Consider the following 19,086-nt stretch of genomic DNA (forward strand, 5'->3'; position numbering starts at 1 on the left):
CTTTCTGCTTTGGTAAATTGGGATGACAGTACCTATCTTACAGAATTGGGAAGATTAGATGAAGCAATGCATGTAAAGCTCTTGGCACAGTGCCTGGCAAACAGCATACACTCAATTAATGGTAACACTTCAATCCTTTCGGCTAGAAGGCCCACACCCTAATATTTGCCTTATGACTCTATCTCTCGGGCTCAATGTCAGCCTCTTCTTGAAGCCTTTCACAAAGCAGAAATAAGCTCTCCCTTTTCTGAATTTCTGAAGTCCACTATTCCTTCAAACTTTTTTATGGTGCTTTTCACATTCTGCATTACATTACTGTCACATATGCAAATATTTTACTTGCCCTAAGACTATAAGTTCTTTGGGGCAAATACTGTTTCCTACCTGGCTTTTTATTCAATCGTCTATGCAGCCCACTACTCTGTTCATAGTAGGCCTAGTGATACATTTAAAATAAGAAAAATATACAAACCTTCCAAACTGTAAAGGAAAATTCTTTTTAATTCTATGGAAAAGCTTCTCTCCCGTGTCAAGTTCAACATAAAAATATGCTGCTCCTGGCTGTGCAATCTAAAGTAAACAGAGTTGTATGAGGACATATCATAATGCTTTAAAAATCTAAAACCTAGCTCATCTCTTATAAACTTTTATTTGGCAAAGAATTCAGTCTAGAAGCATAAGAGAAAGAATGTGAGCAGTACAGATCCCAAGCCACTTAATGGAATACAGTTTAAAAAGCCGAACTACCAGATATTACAAAGATCCTCCCAGTGGCACCCAACCTTCAAAGTTCCTGCCTTAGGAAATTTCACATTTTTTGCTCTTCCCAGGAATGCACCGAGGCATTGCTGTAATGTCATCCTCATCTCCAATCCAATCAGTACCCCATGCTTTAGGTCCAAACGGTCCATCTGCCTATTTAACATTTTTGGGATGCCCTCAGACAGTAGAGCATGCCCTCAGACTCAACATGTCAGAAACCACATTTTTACTTCTCATCCTTTACTTTACATCCTTCCCCTCCTATTTCACCTGCTTGATGTCAGAGTGCTCTGGGATTTCCAACAGCTCAATCTGTTGCTGCTCGGCCTGGGTAATGAAGGCATCTTTAATGTCATCTGTGGTGCAGGAGCTGAGTGGCACAGGAATGACCTGAGGGGTGTGGGGGGAGAGGCGGACAGATGGAAGATATTCTTCATACAGGTCCCTGAGAGGTCAGGCCTCCTGCACAAGTCCCTGAGAAGTAGCAAAACCATCACAGGGGTGGAGAAATACCCCTCAGCAGAGATTCTCCTCAGGCCAGCCAGGCTTGTGTCAGCCTGTCTGTAAGGACTTAAACTTACGAGATAGCGTGCCACATGTGGGAGCCAATGCCTGATGCAGGAAAGGCTGGAGAAAGATCTCTCTGTCATCAAGCCCTTGCCGGCTCCTAGGTAATATGTGTGGCAGAGTCAGGCCCATATGAAAATTTAACAAATGTGCCAGAAAGAAAACCACCACAGCTACAAACCAATTATCCATAAACAATCCCCCAGTTTCTGAACTGATAGCTCTATCAAGGCTCCGGGACTACTTCGCACCTCTAAGACTTCACTCATGCTGCTGAAATAATACCCACTCACATAAATACCCACTCTCTTCCACCTCTACCTCTATCAAGGCCCCGGTCTTTCTTGAAACCTTCCTCAAGTACCCATTCCTTTTCTAAACAAGGCACTTACTACCTGTGCTGGCCCATTCATACTGACCACGCACTTCCCTGTGATTTCTCTGGATTTATCACTTTTTAATGAACACTATTTTTAAATAGTGTTTTTTAAATGAACACTTTTAAATGAACACTATTCAAATGATAATATGAAAATATGTATTAAGTATTTTAAATATTAAAAATGTAAATATTTGATTTTAGATTAGAATTATATATTGAAATATTAATTGATCTTATTTAAATACTTGTCAATATTCAGGTCCCCACAGGGTCCTTGCAAGTTCTGGAAGGTCTCTGGGTGGAGACCACCTACCTGCAGCTGGAGATGATGGCTCTTATAATTTCTCTCAAATAAAACACACCGTTTCCCTCGACTCTTAAAGAACCGCCTCAGTGTCACCTTATACTTCTCCACCTCTTCTACCACCTCTGCAGAAAGCTCCACCACCGACTGGTAGTGCCCAATAGGTAGGATGAGGACATGGTCATCAGATAAGCCTCCTTTGGCCAGGGCAAGGTAGCACTACAGAGGAAGCACACAGAATCAAGACATCAATGCCACATATAAGATTCTTCAGGGAAAGAAAGCCAATATAAAGAGTGAGCATGGGGCGCCTGGGTGGCTCAGTGGGTCAAAGCCTCTGCCTTCGGCTCAGGTCATGATTCCAGGGTCCTGGGATCGAGCCCCACATCGGGCTCTTTGCTCAGCAGGGAGCCTGCTTCCTCCTCTCTCTCTGCCTGCCTCTCTGCCTACTTGTGATCTCTGTCTGTCAAATAAATAAATAAAATCTTTTTTAAAAATAAATAAATAAATAAAGAGTGAGCATGAAGGTGTCGACAAAGTGCTTGAGAGGCTGTAAGAGAAATTCTCTGACTTTAAAAAAAAACCTGATTTTAGAGGTTATAACAGGAACCTGGTGAAGAATAAAATTAGATGCAACAAATTTCTATCCAACTATCAAATGAACTGGCACACCATCAAGCTTTTGGCTTCAAACACACCAAAGCTAAAGGAGACAGGAACAGCAAATAGTTAGCTTTTTCCCTCCCGGGCTCCAAACCTGAAAACCATTTCTCAGTTATTATTGCCTTCAGCCACAGAAAGATACCACTCGATTTCAAAATGACCACTTTCCCTATGATAACATCAAATTCCACACCCCATCCTCTGGACTCACAAAAAAGGCAAAGCTGTCTTGATTAGCATCCAGCGTCCCCACAGCCTTAAACTGCTGCCTAACCCATACAGAATGAAAGCAAACATATAACCTGATGGGAGAAAAGAAGGAGAAACCTCAAACTCAGACACATCCAAAGAAGTAGAAAACCATGGTTCCTAACAGTGGATGTCAGCAGCTAAACAGCAACTAAAAATATTTCTGTCAAAACCAAAACATGCAAGACTGCTCTACCCTCAGACACTCTTTGAAGGGAAAACACTGAGTAGAGAAATGGCCAGTGAATATCACCACTGGCAAATGGAGGTACTAACGCTTTAGAAAAAGCAATCCAGCATTTCCTTTTAGTGTCATGAGTTCAAAGTTAAGACTGAAGGAAGGAGTCATTTATCATTAATACCGAGATAATCCGACAGAATGACAGAAGAGGTATCCGAAACAATCTAAAGCATGTCATCCTTGATTTACTTGGCATAGAGGATAGAACATATTACAAATTTAATCTTCCAGATGACTGAAGTTCATCGAAACCTTATAAACACTAAAATATTTTCCTAACCTTTACAATAACTATTTTTGATTGTATGGTTTTTTTTTTTTTAAGATTTTTTAATTTATTTATTTGACAGAGACACAGTGAGAGAGGGAACACATGCTGGGGGAGTGGGAGAGGGAGAAGTAGGCTTCCCGCTGAGCAGGGACTCCAATATGGGGCTCGATCCTAGGACGCTGGGATCATGACCTGAGCTGAAGGCAGCCGCTTAATGACTGAGCCACCCAGGTGCCCCAATGATTTTATGTTTTTAAAGATTACTCTTGAAGCCTGAATCTTCTAACCTTTTCTTCATGTCAAAGGGTCACTGCCATGAACATCAGTTTTTATATTGTAATGTGCAGTGAAGCTATTGAAGGTTTCTATTCCAAACTAAAGGGCACCCCTCACTCTCAGAGCTTTATCTCCCAGTTCTTGTGAACAGTTTCACACTTGCCCAATCTCCTCCCCTTCCTTTCAATTTCTCACCTTCAGTCCTATACTTGAATTATTTCTGAAAATGTATAAATAGGACCTGAATGAATGTTTCTGCCATAAATTAAAAAATGCATGAATTCTGCAACAATTATTCTGGACTCTTAGCAGCCTTTCCCTCCTTTTACCAGTTTGTGACCATGGGCCATTAACATAGTTCCATGTATATCCCTTGAAGAAGGCATGACAAAGACCAAGCCAAGACAAAAAAAAGTAGTGAGAGGATATCAAGAGGAATGGTTGCAGGGAGGGGATTCTAAACCCTCTGCCAGATACCTAAAGGTCCCAGAGATTCCCAAGAAGTTTCTGTCAGACAGAGGACAATACAGGTAAGTATAGACTTGAATACTAGTAGGCTCTAGGCTAAAATTTTCATGTGGCCTCCTACTTGGGGTGCTGGGCTGGGCTACAAACAAGATCGGAGATATTTTTTGCCCCTGTAGCTTCAGGCCTAGATGAGAAGGAAACAGGTTTCCTTGCTCATCCCCTAGTCTCATCTCTGGGCTATATAATCCTGGGCAATTCAAAGGTGAATGGAAAGGAAAGGTCATTTCTCCCTGAGGCCTAGAGCAGCCCTGAGCTAAGTGACTTGTTCCAGATCTGTATTCCCCTGTGCGCTATTTTGAACTACTGAAGCTTCCCAAACAGAAGGCAATCCAAAGCCTGCCTACCATAAAAGCTGTGTGGAAGAGAAAAATGGCATCAACTAATCCAAAGAAGAAAACAAGGTCCAAGAGAGAATCCAAAAAGGGCATTCCTGTAAAACCAAAAACTTTTCAAGTCTGCTCTTCTTCCTACTGAAGAGTTCATTCATAGACTTCATGGCCAATGAGGCCCCAGGCCTTGACCCTATAATGCTCCCCCTACAGATAGGAGTGTGCCAATAATCAAAATATAAAATTTAAATGTAGACGACTGGGACTCTTCAGTCTGGAAGTATAAAGGCAGAGAGGGATATGACTTAAAAAGGGTACAATGATGAAAATGAGACTCTGCTCAGTCTACAGGAGGCCACAATAAAGGGCCCTCAGATTGTGAGGGTAAACTGAGGAAATGCTCACCCTCAGAAACCAAAATTAGAATAAATCAATGAAAGAAGAGATGAAAGTATCTATTTGCAGAAGCACTACACTGACTGAGAAACAGTCTATAAATAATTCCATCAAGAGCCATGGGAAACAGCCAATTCTAGTCACAGGTGACTAGGGTGCAACTATAATCCTGAAAATTAAGCTTTCTTCATTCTAAGTGAATGAAAAAGAAGGATAATGGTCTATACAGATGCCAGGAAAATAAGGGTCAAAGACTAGTATTAGTCGATACCTAAACAAGTACTGCCCAAGGAAAAGTATCTGAAGTCTGAAACGGGACAACTTTACTGTGAGATACACAATTCATCAGTTGTGTACAGCCTGAGTAAAATCTTTCTCGGGATCATCCAGTTCTGTGATTCAGTGCTTACCAAGCAACCTTTTCATTATTATCTTGGGATAATGACACTACTACCCACACTATGAATGTAGATATGGGTATTCCTGTCTAGGGATGCTATACCCTCTATTACTAGGCAAAACTCAGGAATTTATCACTTTAGTCTTTCATGTAATGATTTAGCATGACTCTGTTCCCAGTGTTAAGTAATTATAGATAAAAATTAATAAACTCAGCCTTCTGAATCTGAAGACAGGAAAAAAAAAGTGTCAACAGTTTTCATCCAAATGTGTATATAGGTGACAGAGGACTCCCTTTTTAGGATAAAGAAAATCCTCTTTTAAATACTGAGTAATTAATGAAAGCAACTCATCACCTCTAATTTGTATGGACAAGAAGTATATGAAGGCCTCACCCTAGGATTCATGTATTGTCAGAGAGGGAGGAAGGGAGGGGGCACGCTTGTAAAACCACAAGAGAATTATAATAATCAAAAACACAGACAATAACAAATGTAGGAAAAATAGGAACACTCACACGTTGCTGATGGGGATATAAGACGGTATAGTCATTTGGGAAAACAGTTTAGCGGTTTAATTAAAAAATTAAATATAAATTTACCAGCTCCAAAAATTCCACTCCTAGGTTTCTATCCAAAAGAAATGAGAACATATGTCCACATAAAGACATGCATGCATATGTTCGTAGCAGCATCATTCCTAATAGCCATGGAAACAACCCAAAAGCCCATCAACTGATATAAAGAATACATAAAAAGGACCACAAAAAGGAAGTAGTGACACATGCTACAACATAGACAAGCCCCAAGAATATTATGCTGAATTTAAAAAGTCAGACACAGGGGTGACTGGGTGGCTCAGTGGGTTAAAGCCTCTGCCTTCAGCTCGGGTCATGATCCCAGGATCCTGGGATCAAGTCCCACATCTGGCTCTCTGCTCAGCAGGGAGCCTGCTTCCCCCTCTCTCTCTGCCTACTTGTGATCTCTCTCTGTCAAATAAATAAATAAATGAAATCTTAAAAAAAAAAAAGTCAGACACAAAGACCACATGTTGTATGACTCCATTTATATGAAACGTGCAGAAAAGGCAAACCCATGGAGACAGAAAATAGACCAGTGGTTGCCTGGGGCTGAGGATGGGAATGGGGATTAACTGTAAATGGTCACGGGTGAAGGACATGTTTTGAAACCATGCTATGTGATGGTTGTACAACTTGGTAAGCTGACTACAAATGGGTGAGTTATACACTTTATTAAAGTGGGAAACTTTATGAAATGCAAATTATAACTTTACTAAGTTAATAAAAAACAAATAAGGGTGTCCTTCTCTGTAAAAGGTCCTGGGAAGTAACTCACATGTGTGCCGATGTTGACCACCAAATGCTTTTCCACTTCAGGGCTGGCAAGGCAAAACCAGCAGGGTCCTGGAGGCTGAGCTTCATATGGAAGAGAGAAGATGTTACGATGGTCCAAGCACTCCAGCATACACATAATCACCCTATAGAACTCAGCCTTCTTTGATCTTCACGCCCACAAAGACTGGAATACAGCACTACCACGAAGGGCCGGCCCTGCTGTGCTTCTACTGTGTCCTCCCACGCCCCATCACCATTATCAGTAAAACTGACCCCTATAAGAAAAGCTCTGAATTTGCAACCAATTAACAGGTCAATAACCACAAGTGGATGACCACATACTGACTGAAGTAGCATCTAATTGGCAACAGCTGCAGCGAAAGAACACTGAACTGGAGGTCAGGGGTCCCAACTCCAGCCCCAGCTATGCCACTAGCCAGCCATGACTCTGGTAATAAGTTTACGCCACCAAGGTCCGCTTCTCCAACTTTGAAACAAGGGCTAGAGAAAGTGGACTTCAATGAAATAACCTTAAATTCCTTTTTACGAGTTTGATTATTCTATTATTTTATGAACCTCATTGGTTTTGTAGGCTCTTTACCTCATATTTTACAGACATGAGGGAAGGGAAGGAAAGGAGGATTCTCCATAGTTCTTTCAGGAATAGCCTCAGATACCCTCAAAATCAGGCCATCTCAGTATTATTTTATTTTTGGTCTTAATGACTAACTATACGGTTTTCCTTCTCCAGAAGAGGCTCCCTTAGCAAAGCCATGTCCCACACAAGACCTGAAATAAGTTATTGGTCACAGAGGAGACCTCAGGAACCAAGGTACTTACGAGGTTTACGAGGCTGCTTTGGGTGAGGAGAAGACTTGCTATCTCTGCCTGTAGATGAACGCTTCCTTCCCTGCTTTTCATTTAAATCAAAGAAAAACTGACAGGCTGATTCTTCCTGAATGGACAAAGGCAAAAGAGAAAATGTAATTAAACATACTGAGGCAAGGAGCCAACCATTCACATACAAGGGATCATTCCTGCCACGTCATACTTATCTTTCCTTCCAGTCCATTCTGTCTATTCTAGGTAAGAAAAATATCTTCCTAATCCTGATGCCTGGACTGTCACTCATACTTCTCAACACTTACCCAAAATACCACCAAATCCATCTTTTTGTAAAAGCAAGTTAAAATGTAAGTTACAGAGCAATTCTTGGCTAAAACAGAACAATATGAACCCACCCAAATGCCTTTTCCTTTCATTCTCAGTAGGGCCTTAGTGTAGTCCTATAATTCCACAGGTCAAACAAGTCTAACTGAACTTTAATTAAAAAGATGAGGAAGTTGTTCAAGAAGGAAAAAAGTCTATGAAAGTAAACCATGCACACTGGTAATGGAACCTGACATTCCTTATTTTAATGAGGGAAAATTAGTTTCAGAAAAGTCTGCTATTAAGAAATTTCTTCACAATGAGTCCTAGTTACTTGCTAGCACTCGTTATTAAACCACAAATTACATTGCTAACAAGCAGTTGGATCCTTGCCTGAAAAGTTGAAAATAGGGGTACCTGGGTCGCTCAGCTGATTGAGTGTCTGACTCTTAATTTAGGCTCATTTCATGATCTCAGGGTCCTTGGATCGAACCCTGCATCAGATTCTGAGCTCAGCGGGAAGTCTGCTTGAGATTCCCTCTTTCTCTCTCCCTCTGCCCCTTCCCCTGCTTATTCTCTTTCTCTCCATCTGTCTCTCTAAAATAAATAAAATTTTTTTTAAGTTAAAAATAAAGACTCAACTTTAGACAAAGAAAGACTTAACAACATGTAGCTCCAGCACATGAACCCAGTTTAGACAAAGAAAGAGTTAAAATATGAAACTGTTAACCTCAAACTACAATAAAATACACTGAGCTTACTTGAAATCTGCTTAGTCTTTCTAAACACCATCATGATTTCCAAAGGGAAAAAAAAAGACTTAGGTTCTAGGGATTAAACTGGTCTTATGGGTAAAAGTACAGCCAGGAAAAGCATATGCGTAATGGGCAATCCAGCCCAGAAAATGCCACCTCTCAAATAGAACACACCTCAGGGGCAGGAATTTGCTTTCCCGTGGATGCTTCCTTCCCAGATTTCCTGTAAGGGTTTTCAGTAACATCTGGAGGCTGTTTTACGAGTTCTGCTGCGTCCATTAGTTTCATGGGAACAATACTGAATGCATAAAGATACTATGGAGAAAAAAAACAAACATAACATTAGGGGGAATCCTGTTTATCCAAAAGTCATCAACATATTTTATTCACAGAAACAGAGTAAAAGAACAGCAACTGGCCTGTTTATGGCTCAGAGAATACACAGTAAATCAAATATCAATTTAGTGATCTCTGTAGGGGCTAACCAAGGGCTAATCAAGTCACAAGCAACGAATCAAAGCCCTAGCTGTTACAAAAATCAGCTCTTACACAAAACTGTCACTACAAGGCCCAAGAGAGACTTGTTCCATAACCCTTGAAGACAAACTGCTTCTATCTCTAGTCCTTTATCTTTGTGTACTTTGTCAACAGAATTGTGGCACTGCCATTCTTTTATTCTAATGAAAACTAAATTGGACATCTTAATGTTTCCCTCTGATATTATACAATTTCTGCTGCATATGCTGATGAGTCTTCTTAGGGGCTAGGAGCAAAGATATAAATATTCATACAGATATCTAGACTCTTACACTAATAGCAGAGATATTGAAAACTTTAGATGAGCTAGGAATAAATATTTAACCTCACTATTGATCAGAGAAATGCAACTAATGAAGAGTGATACACTATCTTTCGTCCATCACATTGGCAAAAACCTTAATAAAAATTTGACACTACACGGGATGCCTGGGTGGCTCAGTCCTTTAAGCAGCTGCTTTAGCACAGGTCATGATCCCTGCATCCTGTGATCAAGTCCCGCATTGGGCTCCTTGTTCAGCAGGGAGCCTGCTTCTCCCTCTGCCTCTGCCTGTCACCCTGCCTGCTTGTGCTCTCTCTGACAAATAAATAAATAAAATCTTAAAAAAAAAAAAAAACACAGAAAACTGACACTACCCTGTAAGAATGTGGACAGAAAACAAACAAACAAACAAACAAACTCACACACTGTTGCTGGGGGTATAAACTGGAACAAAATTTTGAGATGAATTTAGTAACGCTTGCCAAAATTAAAAATGTCCATACTTTTTGACTGTAGTATGAGCTGCGCAGAACTGAGGCTAAGATGCCCCTGAGAGTAAAGCAATAGTAAAATACTGCTACAGTGAAAATACTGTGAGTACTACAGGGTCTTGAAAAGGGCAGTAAAAAAAAAAAAAAAAAAATCACAACTCTAAACTTGCTAAGAACACACTGGGCTGAAAAGCTTAAGATACAATGGAAAATTCAGAATATATATTTGTTTATGTTTTCATGTTTTTTCATATCTTTTATGTTTATGTTTATGACATGTTACAGAATAATCTTCACATAATTCATCTGTCTATCCTTCCTTTGCCTGACTGTTCTGACTGTAGCTGTCTCAATCCACAACATCCTGCTTTTGGCCCTGGAGAATCAGAAATGCTGATTTCTGAAAGTGAGAAAAATAACATACTTTTCTGGCATATTCTTTCATTCACCTCTACCGTTTTCCAGTACAAAGATACATTCCAGATATCACTAAGATTTCCCAAAGCCAAGGAGGGGTTATATAAATCCTAATTCAAGGCTATTATTTCTGCTGAATGAAGGTGCCAAAAGAAGCAAAGCAAGAGTACCATCCGATGGCAAACTCATGAATACTTACAAAGTCAACCACACGGATGTGGGAAGAAAGGGATATCATTCATTGGACAGTCTGCCTTGGTTTCACTGGGCTCATTTTCCCAAACCCGTCTTTAAAATCCCCTATAAAAGACTCAAGGAAACCTGACCTTTCATTACTCTATCTTCACAAAGGAGTCACTGAAGTGCTGGAACCTTGCAATTGGAAAGAAGAAAGATCTGAATGCTGAACTGGCAGGAGGAACATTTATCAGGCAGAAAGTGAATATTAACCTATGACCAAACACTCAAATCTTTACCTTTTTCTTTTCTGGATTTCCAACATTCGCCAGAGCTATGAACCTGGTGGCATGCTGTGCATTTTCCTGTAGAACGACGTGGTTTCTACAATACATTTAACAGACAACAGGTCACCAAAAACTTTAATTTTGATTTACAATTATAAAATATGTACTCGGTGGGACCAAGAGAGAGCACAGATCCTAAATCCATCACCACCAGTAACATAATCTCAGATGTTACCTATAAATCCAGTAGGATAGTCATCCCTAACTCAACAAGGATATTTGTAGAAGAAAACGAGATCACTTATTTGAAAAGCACAAAAACTCCAATATTTGGTTTTAAAAGAGTTGTAAAATTGGCAAAATGATAATAATTGCTCAAGTTGGGTGATGAGTACAGGAGAGTTCACTATACTATTTTTGTGTGTGTGTGCGTAATAAAAAGCTATGAGAGAGGATATAATAGGATGGCTCAGTCAGTTAAGTGTAGGACTCTTGATTTCAGCTCAGGTCATGATCACTGGGCATGGAGCCTGCTTAAGAGTCTCTCTCCCTCCCTTTATCCCCAGCCCCTTTTCCATGTTTTCTCTTCTCAAAAAAAAAACAAAAACAAAAACAAAAACTAACCAAATAAAGGCTATAATAATGAAAGCCAAATAGAAAAAAGTTTTAAGAGAAGAAAATATGCTTCAAACAGTAATTTATAGTAAGATTTCACTTTTCTAGGAAAAATATAAAAACACATGAGTGTCTATATAATTTTACAGAAAAAATATAACTGAATACACCAAAACACTTTATTGAGCTTTTCTGTTTTACAAGTATTGTACACTGAGCAACTATTATTTAATAATTAAAAGAAAAAAGTTACTGGGGCGCCTGGGTGGCTCAGTGGGTTGAGCCTCTGCCTTCGGCTCAGGTCATGATCTCAGGGTCCTAGGATCAGGTCCCACATCAGACTCTCTGCTCGGCAGGGAGCCTGCTTCTTCCTCTCTCTCTCTCTGCTTGCCTCTCTGACTACTTGTGATCTCTGTCAAATAAATAAATAAAATCTTTAAAAAAAAAAAAGAAAAAAGTTACAGCATTATATATATTTTTTAATTTTAGTGAGTTGACTGTTAATACAAATACCAACCCTTAGAGTACTTTCCTTTCCTCATGCTACAGAAATTTCCTGAGTCTGTCAAAAAATATAATTTTATTTTTAAAAATCTAGCATAATACCATTGTATATAAACAAATACAAATACTTGTTTTAAATTCACATTACTAAAAGGAAATAAGCCAAAATACAGTTTGTCTGCTATAACCCATTTCTTTAAAGAGAGGAAATAGATTCATAGTTGGTAAATGGGACTGATGGCAGTATTAAGGTGAAAGTCATGCTGTTTCATATGAAACTTTTAAAATGACTGAAACAAGTTTACTCATAATTAAATAGAAGCTTTAATAGTACATGAAGACATTAAGGGAAAACAGCTGAATGTCCTATGGAAGTGTCTTTCTTTACTGCAAGTAGTGACTACGGCAATGGCCTCAAGAACTGCTAATACTTCCCACTGTTAGGCTACCCAGGTGTGACAGGCAAAACACTAGCTCCCCAAAGATGTTCATGTCCTAATCCCCATAACCTGTGAATGTCAGTTTATACAGCAAAGAGGAATAAGGTGAGAGATGGAATTAATCAGTTGCTAATCTGCTACCCTTAAGATAGGGAGATGAGGGACGCCTGGGTGGCTCAGTTGGTTGGGCAGCTGCCTTCGGCTCGGGTCATGGTCCCAGCGTCCTGGGATCGAGTCCCACGTCGGGCTCCTTGTTCTGTGGGGAGCCTGCTTCTCCCTCTGCCTCTGCCTGCCTCTCTGTCTGCCTGTGCTCTCTCACTCACTCGCTCTCTGACAAATAAATAAATAAAATCTAAAAAAAAAAAAAAAAAAAAAAAGATAGGGAGATGATCCTGGATTGCCTGGGTAGAACTGACATAACCTGGCTAACACTTTGATTTTAGCCCAGTGATGCCCATGTCCAACTTCTGAGCTACAAAACTCTGAGATAAAAATAGGATTATTTTAGCCACAAAGTTTATGTAATTTGTACAATAGCGATAGGAAACTAGTACTACAGGAAACTGCAAGTACCCCCAAAAAGCCATGAAGATGTTTCTCTCATTTATTTTAAAATAAAAATGACTGATGAAGGATACTACCCCTTTTAAGATTTATTTGTTTGTTTATTTGAAACAGAGAGTGAGCGCACACGTGTGCATGAGTCAGGGGAGGGAGAGAATCTCAAGCAGACTCCCCACTGAGCACGGAGCCTGACCAGGAGCTGGACCCCATCACCTATGAGATCCTGACCTGAGCGGAAATCACGAGTCAGACAATTAACCAACTGAGCCACCCAGGCACCCATGAATGGTGTTTTTAAAACGCTCCTCAAAGGAAGGAAAAACACAATAACACTCAAAATATAGGAAAGCAAAGCATGGACTATAATTCGAAGTACAAATGTTAGTGGAAATTTACCTACATTTAGTATTTTTATTATGCTGGGTATGGGTTTTTGTTACAGCTCTGGCTGAAAAGTTGCACAGGTTTCTTTGTCGTGTTTTTTTAACAGTTTTTAATTTTATTTTTTTCAGTGTTCCAAGATTCATTGTTTATGCACCTCACCCAGTGCTCCATGCAATACGTGCCCTCCTTAATACCCACCACTAGGCTCACCTAACCCCCCACCCCCCTTCCCCTCCAAAACCCTCAGTTTGTTCCTCAGGGTCCACAGTCTCTCATGATTTGTCTCCCCCTCCAATTTCCCCCAATTCAGTTTTCCTTTCCTTCTCCTAATGTCCTCTGTGTTATTCCTTATGCTCCACAAGTAAGTGAAACCATATGATAATTGACTCTCTCTGCTTGACTTATTTCACTCAGCATAATCTCTTCCAGTCCCATCCATGTTGATACAAAAGTTGGGTATTCATCCTTTCTGATGGAGGCATAATATTCCATTGTATATATGGAACATATCTTAAGCTCTAATTCAAATACTATACAATTCACCCATCCAAAGTACCCAATTCAATACTTTTTAGCATATTCACAGAGCTGTGCAACCACCACCAAAATTTAATTTTAGAACATTGTTATCACCAGAGAAAGAAACTCTGTACCAATTAGCAATCACTCCCCACTTCCCCTCCAACTAGCCCTGTACATATCTCTATGTATTTGCCTATTCTGGACATTTCATATAGAAAGAAAAACATATATATATATATATATATATATATATAAAGAGTAAATACGATGAAGGGATGGAATATGACTGTAAAGATGAAAATTTAAAAAGATTTTAAAATAGGAATTGATAAGAAGTTTGTTGAAAAAGAAAGGAAAAAATATAAAAAAAAAAAAGGGAGACAATGTGATCAGGTGGGAGACTAGAACAAAGCCATACACTAGATCTGAGGCATATTTTGGTCTGTTAGAAGAAAGTGTACCCCAAAATTTTAAAGAAAGAAAAACATATATATACAAAAAATAAGGTTAAATGCAATGAAGGGGTAGAATATGACTGTAAAAATGAAAATTAAAAAAGATTTTAAAAAAGGAATTGATAAGATATTGGTTGCAAAATGAAAGAAGAAAAATTTTTTAATATATAAGAAAAAAAATAAAGAAAATTTAAAAAATTAACTTTGAAAGACTAAAGAATCATGGAGGAAAAAGCCATGCATTCTCTGTGCTGTATTCCCCTAGTGCTAGAGTTTTGCAGTTCTCATTGATGAGTAAACTTGGTCTTGGCTGGATGTTGTTGCTGATCTTCTGGGAGAGGGACCTCTTGCAGTGATTCTCAAATGTCTTTGCCTGAGGCAGAATTGCACTGCCCTTGCCAGGGGCCAGGCTAAATAATCTGCTCTGGTTTATTCTCCGTAGTTTTTATTCCCAGAAGGCTTTCCATACAGCTTCAAAGGATGGGAATGAAAATGGCGGCCTCCCAGTCCCTATCCCCCCCACCTTCCCCACCCCTGCCCCTTGTGCCCTCAGAGAAAAGCAGTCAATCACTCCTACCTCCCTGGTCTCTAGCCACACTCCGTGCTCACCCGGCCTGTGACAGAGTGTCTCTATCTCTGGCTCATGGCCCTGTTTGCAGTCTCCAAACCCAGCAGATTCCTGCAGTGCACTCCTGGCTGCTCCTCCCAGGGGAGGAAGGGGGGTCTCCTCAGATCTGCCGCTGGCTGGGCCTCTGCTGTGCCGCAGATCATGGTTTATGGCAACTCCAAACTGAGAGGCCACTCCTCAGCTCCGTCTTTGCAGCTGGCTTCCCCGCTCCAATACTTGGGAGCTCTGCCACCCTCACACCCCCACCCAGTCTTTCTGTGACCCCAAGGGTCTTGAGACCACACTGTCCCACCTACTGTTCTGCCCCGGTTAGTCCCTGGAGCAACGTCCCTCAGTGGAGCATGACAACCATGAGGGCAAAAAACAAATATACTGAGGGTGGAGGGAACAAGACAGGAAAATCCTGATTCCTAGATGTTTGAACATATTGCTGAGTCATTGTACCAACCTACAAGTACCTCCATACTCCTCATTGTTTCAAAAACTTCCGTGTCTACTGCCCAGGCTACCATTAATCACACTTTCTGTTCCTGGAAGCCAGAAACATTCCTAACTAATACGAGCTGTCAGCTCAGAGATGTGTGGTTTAGTGTGTGTCCATTTGAAGCATGGACTTTTGAGCTAACAAAGCCAACAAAAAAAATAAATTCTGACTCTTTGAAGCCATATATCCCACATATGTGAAGCCCTATTTCAAGACTTCTAAAAGTTCTGATTTTGGGCTCCACTGCTCTATCCCTTGCGGGGAGCCGGCTGACAGAGGCTCCCTTTCCCCGCAGTCTATCTTCCCAAATATTGCCTCAGATTCACTTCTCTGCACCTCTTACCTTCCAGATAGCGGGTGGCTTTCTGTTCACAGAATTGCTGGTATTCTCTTCAATCTCCTGTTGAGTTTGTTGGTGTTTAGAATGGTTTGATAACTATCTAGCTGAATTCCTAGAACCAGACGAAATTTAGATCTCCTACTCCACGACCTTGTCCCCCCCAACCCTGGACATTTTATATAAATGGAATCATACATGTGGTCTCTTGCGCCTGGCTTCTTTGATGTGGCATGTTTTCAAGGTTCACCCATGAAGCACCTATCAGTACTCCATTCCTTTTTCTTGAATAACATTCCAAGGTACGGATATATCACTTTTTCTTTACCTATTCATCAGATGATAGATATCGGGGTTGTTTCCGCTTTTTGTCTATCATGAATAATGCTGTTATGATCATTTGTGTACAAGTTTTTGCATGGGTCAACGTTTTCACTTCACTTGGAACAAGAGTGAAATTGCTGGGTCAGACAGTAGCTCTGTAACTCTGAGGAACTGCCAACGGTTTGGCAAAGCATCTCCACCTTCTTACATCGCCACCAACAACACACAAGGATTCGAATTCCTCCACATTCTCACTACCTTATTATTTGCCTTTTTGACCGTAGCCATCTTAGTGGATGTCAGGTGATCTCTCATTGTGGGCTGGACTTAAATTACCCTAATTGCTAAGGCTGGAACATCTTTTCATGTGCCTACTGTCCACTGGTATATGTTCTCCAGGGAAATGTGTATTCAGATCCTTAAAAGCTAGGTAAGTTTAAAAAAAAAAAAAAAAAAGTTCGACAGGTTTTGGCAGGTTTGTTTCCATAACCTCTGCTTTTAGTGCAGGGTTTTAGAGAACAATATGCTTTTCTAGAAGGCATATATTAAGATAAAACAGAAAAAGCTGTAATATTTATGATTATATCTTGGGCTTTGGGATTACGGAGGAAGGATAAGGTTTTTGGTTTTTTTCTTCCCTTGCTTGCCTGTATTTTTGAACTTTCAAACAACACTCTTTGGGGGAAAAAAAAAAGTTTCTACAGATTATTTTCAAAATTATCCATGCTCTTTACCAGTGAAGATAATTTAGAGTTAACTTAATTCTATCACGTACAAAACACTGGTTTTATTGTCTCTACAAGACATGCTTTAAAAACTCTACTAACTTCCAAACTCAAAACTATGAAAAAAGGGGGAAAAAATTGATACAAGTTCTTGATTCTCAAGTTGAAATACTTCTTATTAGGCTGAGACATGAATTTTCAAGACTATATAAAATGTACCTATTTGACCTGATCAAAAAAGGACACACTGTGTGTTACATGAAGCTGTGAGGATTTAACAGTATTGTTACTTCAGACCTGCACACCTTTAAGGGGTTGTATACAGTCCAATCACTTGTATTGCAAATTAGGAAATAAACTGAGAAGAGCTAAGTAATTTAAGAGCTACTCACTTTAGTGCCTGAATAAGTACAATGAATGAAGATGTTACATGACTAAGATGGGCAAGAGAAGGTCTCACAGAAGATCCAAGGCAAATTCTTTAAAAAGCCAAAATAATGCAATGCCACTCACCGATAAGGAAGCCTCTCATAATAGGTCTTTTCCAAAGCAGCAAAATGGTATCTTGGTTTCAAGTCTGTGGCCAGACTGGACACCAAAGCAGAGCCACATTTTTTGGTATCCACTTCTCCCTGGTAAACAGAAATTCAGTCATCATAATGGACCTAAAAGTCACCAAGAAAAGCAGGCAAATAACAAGACACTTTAAAATGACTTTAAAATTTTTAATGTCGATACATGTGTAGGCAGTAGGATTCAGATAATGAATTGCATATTTGTGGCAATCAGAAATCTCAAACATATTAAGAGGAACTGGGCTATTATAAATGTAGAGATAGGAACAACTGCTTGAAGCCAGGAGTTAAAGGTAAGATAACCTCTCCATATAATACCCAAAGTAGGATTTATTAGGGTCTTTTTTTGGAAACTGATTTCTCTCCCTGGAGCCCACATACTTCGCTTCTATAATTTGCTTTGTTGTGCACCTGTAGTTCCAACAATGCAGACAGTCCTAGTCAATGCAAAATATAAAAATTAAAAGCTAGCTTTCAGGGCCCCTGGGATCCAGATTATTCAGATTATTTGGAATAGAATATTCAAGGACTTCATGACATAAGCATGTAATCCTTTATTTTTCTTCAGTCAAGAAAGGTGTGGTTTGTGGAAGGACACAACCATGCCCTTGTTAAAGTCTGTAACATAAAGTCTATCAAAAATATTAGGCTTGGGACGCCTGGGTGGCTCAGTTGGTTAAGCCGCTGCCTTCGGCTCAGGTCATGATCCCAGCATCCTAGGATCGAGTCCCACATCGGGCTCCTTGTTCTATGGGGAGCCTGCTTCTCCCTCTGCCTCTGCCTGCCACTCTGTCTGCCTGTGCTCACTCTCTCTCTCTCTCTCTGACAAATAAATAAAATCTTAAAAAAAAAAAAATATTAGGCTTGGGGTACCTGGGTGGATCAGTGGGTTAAGTCTCTGCCTTCAGCTCAGGTCATGGTCTCAGGGTCCTGGGATTGAGTCCCACATCAGGCTCTCTGCTCAGTGGGAAGCCTGCTTCCCCCTCTCTCTGCCTGCCTCTCTGCCTACTTGTGATCTCTCTCTCTGTCAAATAAATAAAATCTAAAAAAAGAAAAATATTAGGCTTTTTCCTACATATCCCTAGCTTTCATTAACAATAAATTGTGAGATCTCTCATCCATAATATTATTTTGGAACTTAAGAGAAGGTATTATATGGCAATAAAGAAATTACCAAAATTAGTTTTCCACTAAGTAAAGCAAGAATTTCTTCCTCATGTGCTATGCTTGCTTCCTTCGGGTTTCTGCTTAAGTGCAGGAATCAGCCTTGAGGTGAGTTGTAGTATCTTAGAGACTGGTAAACTAAATTATTTTATCCCCTATTAAGATCTTACGTAGTCATTTATAAACTTTAATCAAAATCCTTGTTAGCACCCCAAAATGAAGGGTTCTCATTTTTCTCATCTTTCTTTCTCCCTTCCACCAGCAACTCAGACCTCGTTCTCTGCACCTTCCCTAGCTTCGCCATATCTTCTCACTGCAGCCAGCACTGCCCCTTGAATTAAGGTGAAGAAGAGTCATGGATTTATAGAAGGGGAGGAGAGCACTGTCCCTTCTCCTTTCAACATCCCGCCTGACAATGCCTGGTATCTTGTTGGCCTTTTTGCTCACAGACACGTGGCGCTGAAGTTAACAGAAGACCCTTTTCGGGATCATTACTGATACCTCTGCATCCATTAATTGGTATTTGTCTCTAAATGAATTCTTCCTTCACTGAAACTCAGATGCCTTCT

At 40.1% G+C, this 19,086-nt stretch overlaps 1 protein-coding gene and 1 non-coding gene across 6 annotated transcripts in view; both read right to left on the reverse strand.

Moving 5' to 3' along the window:
- CWF19L1 (CWF19 like cell cycle control factor 1) overlaps positions 1–19,086 on the reverse strand; it is a 31,227-nt gene that overhangs the window by 3,022 nt on the left and 9,119 nt on the right. For 4 of the 5 annotated variants that reach the window (XM_047702738.1, XM_047702739.1, XM_047702740.1 and 1 more), the window contains 8 exons: positions 17,292–17,410; positions 10,809–10,893; positions 8,800–8,940; positions 7,562–7,676; positions 6,723–6,802; positions 2,025–2,234; positions 1,033–1,152; positions 473–570 (listed from right to left, as the gene is read on the reverse strand). In XM_047702738.1, coding sequence (XP_047558694.1) covers positions 473–570; positions 1,033–1,152; positions 2,025–2,234; positions 6,723–6,802; positions 7,562–7,676; positions 8,800–8,940; positions 10,809–10,893; positions 17,292–17,410 — 968 coding nt within the window. Of the gene's footprint in view, positions 1–472; positions 571–1,032; positions 1,153–2,024; positions 2,235–6,722; positions 6,803–7,561; positions 7,677–8,799; positions 8,941–10,808; positions 10,894–14,857; positions 15,096–17,291; positions 17,411–19,086 lie in introns of those variants that run through there. The other variant, XM_047702742.1, reaches the window with a different exon arrangement.
- Positions 1,357–1,504, reverse strand: LOC125085381 (small nucleolar RNA SNORA12). Its single transcript, XR_007122904.1, has one exon. It is a non-coding gene; the product is annotated as a small nucleolar RNA SNORA12 (small nucleolar RNA).

This window comes from Lutra lutra, chromosome 14 (genome assembly GCF_902655055.1).
Source record: "Lutra lutra chromosome 14, mLutLut1.2, whole genome shotgun sequence".
Classification (NCBI taxonomy): domain Eukaryota; kingdom Metazoa; phylum Chordata; class Mammalia; order Carnivora; family Mustelidae; genus Lutra; species Lutra lutra.